A 9296-nucleotide genomic window follows, 5' to 3' on the forward strand; every position below is an offset into this window, starting at 1 on the left:
GTTTCGCCCAGTGCAGATGCTAGCGGGGCTGCCTCCACCAGAAGCGGTTTGAGACCGGTCGTGCCAACGACCTTCCTGAAGCGAGTTTTCTTTGGACAGGATGACAACAGGATTACATTGCTGTCCTTGGGGGAAAAAGAAAAAAAAAAAAAGGGGAAAAAAAAAAAAAAAAAGGGCAGGCAGATGCTTAGAACTTCCGCAGGCTGCCCCCAAGTCGGGCAGCAGCCTGCAAACCCGCCTGCCTTTCTGCAGGGCTGAGCACCGGCGGGGAAACCTGATTTGACTCGAGGAATGGCAGAGGGCTTCCAAAACCTGGCGGCAGCCCAAGAGGAGAACCTCTTGGTTCACCTCCCGTGGTCAAAATCAGGCGGGTCCGTAGGTGGCAGTTCTGCCCGCCGGGAGGGATGGGGAGGAAAGGGCGGGCAGCCCGGCTGCCCCCGCAGCCCAAGCGCTCCTCGGCCAAGGTCACCCCACGCAGGCTCCCCTCCCTCCACGCCAGCACAGACACCACGCGCTTCTCCTTATTACCGTCTTTATTTAGGGGGCAGCTTTTATTCGAGGAAGAGGAGAAAGGAAGGAAAAAAAAAAAGGAAAAAAAATATGGTGTCCGAGCGTCAATAAAATGCACACGCACATATATACAAACACAAAAATAAAATACGAAAAAAAATTACTCTTCTCTTTCCAGTAGCAGTGGTCTTGGCCTTAAATGTACAACGCCAACCAGTACAGGAGACAACGCCTGACATTTTCATGAGCCCTTTCCCCTCTCCCGCCCCCTCCCTCCCCGAACAAGAATTAATTAAAAAAGCTGCACTCTCTTTGTGTTAAAAACACTGCTTTTATAAATAATTTAATGTCCTCCCTTCCCACGAAATGCTAGTTGCCGGACAGGAGTAAAGGTTTCTTTTGGCACAGTGATGCATCGCTTTGCAGTACAGACCTACGGCTTCACAGCAGCCCCCGGCCCCCTCCCTTTCTCTCTCTCCCCGCTCCTCCCGGCAGCCACCCCCGGACCCCCCCCCCGCCCCCCCGACCCCCCAAGTGCACAGCGCATCCCCCGGCTGCCGCCACCGCGCCTCTCCGCGGGGGCACCCCCTGCTCCGCTGCCCCAGGCTTTGGTGGCAGGAGGTGCGGGGACAAGAGGGGGGATAGAAAGGAGGCGGCGAGGGAATGGCTGAAGTCAAGTAGTCTCAACGAACAGTAAGAAGCACTTGAGGCTCATGGCTATGTCCAAAACGACAGTTTTGTTTTGTTTTTCAGATTTTTCTTTTTTTTTTTGGTTTAAGTTAAACCCACTGTCATTTCACTAAGGCACAGTCACCGAGGCTTTTGCTTGGAGGCTTTGGTCGCCTCTGGAGTTAAAGTGCGGGATCCAGAGCCTCCTCCTTTCCCCCTCCCCGCCTCCCCGGGCAGGCCCCTCGCAGGGGAGGAGGGGGGCTCCATTAAGCCAGGGGGGTCTCCACGGCGTACGGCTGGAAGGAGCCCGAGGCCCCCGCCGCCGGCTGCAGCGGCCCGGCCAGCCGGAGGGGCCCGTAGAGCGGGGAGCCGGGCGGCGGCGCCCGCCCACCCTTGGGGAGGCCGGCGGGGAAGAGCGGCGCCCGGGGCCGCTCCGCCGGCGGCGGCTCGCCCTGGGCCAGCGCTTGCCGCCCGCCCCCCAGCAGCAGCGGCGGCGGCTCGCCCAGCCCGTAGGCGCAGAGCTGCAGCAGGCCGCCGCCGTAGAGGGCGGCGGCGGCGGCGGGGGACGGCTGCGCGGCGGACGGGAAGGGGAGCACCGGGTAGGGGCCGGGCAGCAGGTGCGGGGCCGCCGGCCAGAGGAGGCGGCCGGGCGGCGGCGGCGGCGGCGGCGGGGGGGGGGGCGCGGCGCGGGGCCCCGCCGGCCGCCGGAGGAGGCTTTCGATGGCGAAGGAGCTGGAGAACTTGGCGCCGCCGCTGCCCCCCCCCGCCGCCGCCGCCGCCGCCGCCGCCCCGCCGCCCACCGCCGCGGCCTCCTTGGCGCAGTTGCAGGGCGAGGAGGCGCAGCAGCACCGCGGGGAACCGCCGGGGGACGCGGCGCCCGCTCCGGCCGCCTCCTGCGGCGGCGGCGGCGGGGGGGCGGCGGCGGGGCGGGCGGGCTGCGGCGGCGGCGGGGCGGCGCGGCTGAGGCGCTTGCGGCGGCGGCGGAAGACGCCGTCGGCGAAGGTGTACTCGCTGCTGGGGTTGAGCATCCAGTAGTTGTCCTTGCCCCAGGGCCGCGCCGGGTCGCGCAGCACCTTGACGAAGCAGTCGTTGAGGGAGAGGTTGTGGCGCACGGAGTTGCGCCAGCCGGTGTAGGCGCCGCGGAAGAAGGGGAAGCGGCTCATCAGGTAGTCGTTGATCTCGGCCAGGGTCAAGCGGCCGCCGGCCGAGTCGCGGATAGCCATGGCGATCAGCGCGATGTAGGAGTAGGGCGGCTTCGGCCGCCGCGTGTAGGGCTTCCCCTTGGTGCTCTCGGCCGGCGGCGGCGGCGGCGGCGGCAGCGGCTGCGGGGCGGGGGGCGGCGGCGGGAGGGGGTGCCCCGGCCGCCCGGCCCCGCCGCCCGGGCTGTTGGCGGCGCAGTCGCCGTCCGAGCCCAGCTCGCTCTCAGCCGGCGCCGGGGAGAGGGAGCCGCTGCCTTCCTGGTCGCTGCCGGCGCTCAGCTTGTCCTCATAGTGCTGCGAGAACACCTCCAGCTTCATGGCGGCGGCGCCGGCGGCCCCCCCGCGCCCCGCGGCTCCGCTGGGCGGGCGCGACCCCCGCCCCTCGGCGCGGCCCCAAGGGCGGCGCGGGGCGGCGAGGCGGCCCGGGGGGCGAGTCTCTGCCCCCGCGCCGGCTTGGACAGCTCCGCGGCGGCAGGCGGGGCCGGCGGCGCGGGCAGCGCCGGCAGCGCGGGCAGCGGGGCTCCGCGGCCGCCTGCGCCGGCCGCCCCGGGGGTCGCTGGCAGGGGGCTGCTGGCCCCTTCCCCGCCGGCCGACGCCGAGGACGGGCGGCGAGGCGAGGGACGGGGCGCTTCCTCCGGCTTCCACCTCCTTCTCCCCCACCGGGGCGCTCGCTCTCTTTCCGCCCCCCCTTTTTGTCCTCCGCTCGTTACTGCCGCTGCTCCATGGGGCCGGAGGAGAGGAGCGAGGCGGCCCCCGCGGAGCCGGGGCGAGCGGGCGGGCGGGCGGCTGCCGGGGCCGGCTCCTCTCCGCGTCCCCCCGAGCCCGGTCCTCGTCGGGGGCGCGGCCGATGTTACCGTCCGGCGGTCCCCGGGCGCGGGGAGCAGCTCTCCAGGGCCGTCGGGGCTACTCTTCTCTCGCCGGCTTCAGCCCCCGTCAGTGCCGGGACGCCGGGCTGGCTCCTCGCTGAGGCGCGGGCAGCAACCGGGTTATTTGGGTTATTAGTGTTATTGTCATTATCTCTCTCTTCCCCTGTGGTTCTGTGTCTCTCCACCACTTTCAGACCAGCCCATTATAACGCCGGCGAGAGGCGGAGCCAGGGCAGAGATCTGAAAGGGTGGTGGGTGGAGAAGCAAGGTAGCAAAGGTGGGTATGCACTAATAAGCCGTATCAGAGCCGTAATTAGCTGAGATGACAGCGAGGTCTTGTTGGAAAGTTATTTTACGAAACTTGTTTGTATTTTCTCCTGCCAGGTCCCTCCCCTTGCCGGGTATTTCGAATGAAGCCGCAGTTCGGCGCGACTTCGCAGAGCCGGGCCCGCCTCCCAGGTGTAAAATGCAGAATGACTTATAGGTGGCAGAGCAGAACCTGTTACATGCAGTGATTTATTTTAATAGCGCCGTATATAGCAACAAGTTGTAATGTGACAGCTCAACAACCTGTTGGAAAATAATACACGGCTTCGCAGTTGTGAATTCCTAATGATTTATGTAGCCTGACAAAGTCGTTTCAGCCCTGGCCCCTCTCTCCTTCTGTCATAACCACAGCCGGTGCAGGGGTAAAATGGGAACAGGTAGGCAATGCTGTGGGCTTTTGCTACGAGAGAATTAGTCAAAACCTTAACCTGAGTTTTAGATGTGTCCATGTGCATATAGTAGCGTTGCTTGATCTCTTCTGGATGGTGTGTTTGTAACCTCTCTGTTACAACTGTCACTCTTCAGTAACAGCTGTGGGTTTTTTTAAAGAGTGACTTTGCTTTAACATTTTTTAGCTCATTGCAGATCTATAAATTTTCTGCAAAACCTGTGACAAAAACTATTCTGTAATTTTACCTAGACACTTTCCTTTCTAGAAAAATTAGTCATGATTTTAGGGTTTGTTTTTAAGCTTAAGTTGTCAGCATCTTACCCTCCTTCAGAGGTTTTGCCTCCTCCAACAACAGGCTAGACAGAACAACTCAATGAAGAGAGCTATACGGCAGTAGCTTCTCTGAAAACTCACTGTTCAGTCCTAGCCTGCTCCCTGTTCGAAGTCAATTGCAAAATGCCATTTGAGTTCATACGGTAGTAGCGCTAGCGTCTGCAAAGCAATAACAAAACAAAAACATCAGCAGAAATCTGGTGCGGTGCTTATATTTTATTTCTCATACATACACTTTGAATTGTGTGTCCTGGAGTAAGAGTTGGATTGCTCCATATTTTCCAAAAGCAGTCTTTCTAAATTGGACCTTATTTTAGAATAAATACTTAACGCAGACACTCCGGTTAGGACTATGCTCTTGTGGTCTGGCTCTTCAGGAGTGTTGGAGAGGAACATGAGAAAAGGCAGGTTTGAAAGACTAACAGAAGAAACAAACAGTGCTACTTTCTGTCTCTTGAATAGAATAAACGTTCCCCCCCCACATGCACCTGCATTTTGTTTCAAAGCTCTGCCATTTCTTCAGTCTGCATGAATCTTAAATAGTAAATACCGAACAATGAGAGGTTCTTCTGTCCTTCTTTAATGATAATAGGTTTGATGTCTTCCTGTTCTCACTAAAGCTGTACCAGTTCAGAAAAGCTGGCAATTCAGAAAGACAAAAATAAGAGGAGGGAGACCTCTCTTGGTTCCTTGTTGTTGTTGTCTCCACATAATGTAAACCGAGATCTTTCAGTGAAGCGTTGCATTAGCTGTAGGTGCCAATGTTTGTGTTTAAGGGTATGGGAAAAAGCTATAATTCCTTCCAAAACTTGTATTTTCTAAGATGATGCCAATGGTGAGGGTAGGTTTTTTCCTCTTCCTGCTTTTGTTGTAAATAGCAGTGAAGTAGCGATGATTTGCTAGCTTACCTTTGATGTTTATTTTATTACTGTTCCACTATTTGTGTGGAAAATGTACACATTGTCTCTTATCTTTATTCAAAGAACTTAAAAAGTCATTCAAATGCTGTAGGTAAACACGTCAGACATAACAGAAGCTTTTTCACAGCCATACTTCAAGACTAGGAGTGGATGGCAAAGCTGGTTTTGCAAGATTTAAGAGGGGACAGAAGCTTGTGCTCAAAATAATGCAATTGCAAAGATAGCTATTAACGGCTGGGAGCAGGGAGCCTTTGTAAGATCAGCGCTGATTCTTGTCGTGACTCAAGGGCCCTTCGCTGCCTTTGAGCGAGTGCCTGTTGTAAACTGGCCCTTGAAACTTGTGGTGGCTCTTACCTGAGAAAATGTACAAAGGTGCTTATGTGAAGGACTGCGCGTGGTATAAATAGAGCCTTCCTGGTCCAAGTGTGAGTGGTGTCAAGTCCCTGGATATTGCTGCCCATGAAACAACGAGCAAAGTTGTAAGAAGTGGCGAAATAGTCCAGCTACTCACTCCCGTCTCTCACCACTGAGAGTATATGTAACCTCAAGTCTTTTCCTGCTATAGTTTTTTAAAAGGCACAGTATCGCCTTCAGGTTTATAAAGATTAACACAATCATCGGAAAAACTGATTCTGTTAAGTAAACCTCACATCAAAAGCGCTTTGATGTGCTGTATTATAGCAAAGCCAAACACTCCACCCCCATCACCCCAAGAAAAACCTCCAAAAACCTCTAGTGAAGCAATGTAAAAAAAATCTAATTCTTTGTTCTAAAATGAAATGTCTCTTCCTCTTTAGAGCAGCAGAGCAGGACATTTTTTGATGTATGACCCCCTCTTTTCCTACCCAAAACAGTACCTAATCAAAGACAAAAGGGAGAAATGTGAATGGTTGCTTGAAAATCACACGCTCAACTTTGCTTCCCATTTTCTGTAGTATTTGACTCATTTAATTCAGAAATAGTAAGAGTGTGCCAATGGGTATTTGGAGGTAGGGCAGTGTAGTCCTTTGTGGTTTGCTCAAGCTATGAATTCTAAAAATATTCCTTATTAAATATAGCGAAATGCTATACTGTCTGGTGGTTGCGGATATATTTTTGGTTGATCCAGTTGTGTTGTCTCCATGGTATTTTAAAACCATGATTTGGTTTTACACTTAAGCAAGCATTGTGCAAAGGTGTGTCACACTATGGTCTTGCTTTTAATTTTTTTTTAACTTTTTTTTTTTTTTTTAACCCAGTCCCTTCTTACCATCTTTTCTGCCTTCTGTCCCTCCAGACTGCTAACTGGATTAGAGAGGGCTTCCAGGTAAGATCGTAGAAGCACAACTGGTCAATAAAGGTCTCTCTGTGGTGACTGGGAAAGTCCTGTAGTTAGTGGTAGGCAAGCTTATTTGTACAACTGAGATGTCCGGTGCACCAGCTGGACAAAGTGCTTCATCATCTCTTCTCCTGCTCCTGTACAAGCTGCAGGAGTACTCTGCCTTGCCAGGAATGATGAAATTGGACAATGCAATACACTGCGTGAGCAACAATAGACCGGTTCAAAGAGTTCTCTTTAGATGGGCTGCTCACAGCAGGAGACGTGCCTAGCATGCATAAATGAACTACAGAGTCTGTGAAGGCTGGCTAATTGCAGTATGTATATTTTTATAGTTGAAGGAAATCCAGCTAGAGACTGAGCTGTAAGAAAGAAGGTTAGTGGAAATTCATTTAGACCTTGCAAGGAAGAGTTTGATCACTGAAGCAGAATGCATGTCTGCATGAATACCCGCACTGGGAATGCTACAGATTTGCACTTTTTCACAAGGACAGCCATTCTCTGTGGGCAGAGATTTTCTCATGTCTTTGGCAGGTACTAAGAGCTGAATTTACAATGGGGACTTCCATTTCAACTTTGTTTCACACAGTCTTTATTTTCTTGGAAACTGTTGCTCAGAATGCAATTTTCCCATGCCGAGAGCTCAGTTATCACTTCCTCCCTGTGCCCACTTCACATCCCATAAAAAAGTCTGCATCTAAGCAAATTTCTTTTCTCCAGCATACTGGATTGTGACAGAATGGGCAGGGACAGATTTTCTACTGTGAAGAGGATGACATTATTGCTGTTGTTCCTAATGCTTAGTACCAGAGAAGTAATTCCTGGTTCCTACATCATCCTTTGCACCTAGAGATCTCAGGGTTCTTCCATTTCACAGACAAAGATGAGTGGAGTCCTGCTGAAAATCGCTTGGCAAGTTGGTTGCAACCCTGTCTGTAGAACCGAGCCCTTCTTGTCCTGCACTGTGTCCACTGAGGTACCCACCACAAGGCCTCATCAGAAGTGTTGTACCATTTAGCAAGGAGCTGTCAAAATGAAGATTGCTCTGTCCTGAGACTCAGATAATTTATAGCTAATTTTCTCTTTTTGCTAGTGCTGTGTTAAGCCTCAGGGGCTTGAATGGGGCTCCACACCAGCATAAGATGAACCTCTCTGGAATATATTGCAGGTCTGCAGTCTGAGAAAGTACATGACATAAAAGAGCGCAGGGTGAGGAGTGAGGTTAAGTCAACACAGTATTTACAACATATTTTGTGATTACTTAATTTAGTAACTGTCCCCATAGGCTTTTCTCATAGCTGATTACCTGGTTTCATATAACTGCACCAAGAAGGAGAAAACTTGGATTTACGGGTTTGTGGATCTCTTCAACGAGATTATTCTTACAGTAAGAAAGAAACTGGTATTGGAAGGCAGCACAGGTATTGATAAGTCTGGATGTAATTGTCAGGATGGAATTGCTTGCTCAGAGACAGGCTCCACCGCAATTAGAAGTTATGTTGTGTTATGTTTGTTATGAAGTTATGATGCAGAAGCCGTTTGGTGAAATTCTGTGGCTTTCTGCCAGGAATAGTGAATGTTTTTTGCTACTGGTGCCAAACAAACTTAAAAAGAAACCACCATAGCTTGTTATTGCTGGTGCCAGACCAAATATCTGTTGGCGCCAAACTTGGTATTGATGCCAGAGGCTTGCTATCACTGGCCCATGATATGAGGAAACACCGGCTGAGCTGTTACAATAGCCTCTTACTGCCTTCAAGTCCATGCATTGATGGAGGAGAGCGAACAACTTCATAAGAGAAATACAGCAAAATTAACTGAGATCTGAAGGGCTTTGAATGTGTGCTGGAGAGTCATTGAACTTTGCTAGCCCTTCCTGGATTACACCTAAGCCAACTCAAAACCACGTATATTTTACATGGGTAAACAAGGGACTAGAGATATGAAGGGTATGTTTCCATTCAACTAAGTTAAAGTACTATTTATAGCACTGCGGATTAACAAATGAATCACCTTGCCAATAATATTCCAGTTGAACAGCAATCAGTATTCAACATTCTTACTTCTGGGTTGGGTTTTTTTGTTTGTTTGTTTTTGTTGTTTCTTTGTTTTCAGAAGGCTATTTCTGAGTGGAATCCCATGATTTATATAAGCATTAGCCAAATCTGTAAATAAATAATGGTGTAAAAAATTTCTTGATTTTTTTTTTTTTTTCCAAGACCAAGTCAACTGCATTATAACAGAGCTATTCGGGAGCAGGCTGCTGATGGCCAGGCCTTCCTGTGGTAGACAGGATTTGGCAGTAATGCCCCCAAATTATGTCTCTCTGCATGTTCTGTCCTCCATTTGCTGTCTTCCATTTTCCTTCCCTGCTTCAAGATCTGAATCGCCATCTGTTGAGTCATTTTGATCTAATCCTCCAACCCCCTGGACAGCTCCAGAACAGCATTGGTATCTTTGAAAATCTGGTCTGAGCTGCTGCTTGCTTACTCCTGGGACAGGTAGCATCTATTACAGTATCCCAGGGTGGTGGGGGACAGGGGTTTATAATCTCCAAACTGTCTTCCAGAAAGCAGATGTGTTTTCACCACTTTTCAGATGACAGAGAAATGCAGTAAAAGCTTGAGGAGCTGGTTCTTCAGCCGCTGCAGATATGACAAAATCATTAGTTGTGTTGAGTTGCATGGTTTGAGTATCTGATCTCCAGTTCCTAGGTGAGTTCTTAAGGGATTAGCTGAGTTTCAGTCTCTTGAAGATGCGAAC

General features: G+C 51.7%; 1 protein-coding gene across 1 annotated transcript; it reads right to left on the minus strand.

The window, feature by feature from the left end:
• Positions 1-1049: 1049 nt before the first annotated feature.
• On the minus strand, positions 1050-2696 carry FOXQ1 (forkhead box Q1). Its single transcript, XM_074848263.1, has one exon. The coding sequence runs from the start codon at positions 2694-2696 to the stop codon at positions 1446-1448; it is 1251 nt and encodes a 416-aa protein (XP_074704364.1). The 3' UTR covers positions 1050-1445.
• Between the last annotated feature and the right edge of the window lie 6600 nt (positions 2697-9296).

The sequence above is a fragment of the Strix aluco genome, chromosome 1, assembly GCF_031877795.1.
Source record: "Strix aluco isolate bStrAlu1 chromosome 1, bStrAlu1.hap1, whole genome shotgun sequence".
NCBI lineage: Eukaryota > Metazoa > Chordata > Aves > Strigiformes > Strigidae > Strix > Strix aluco.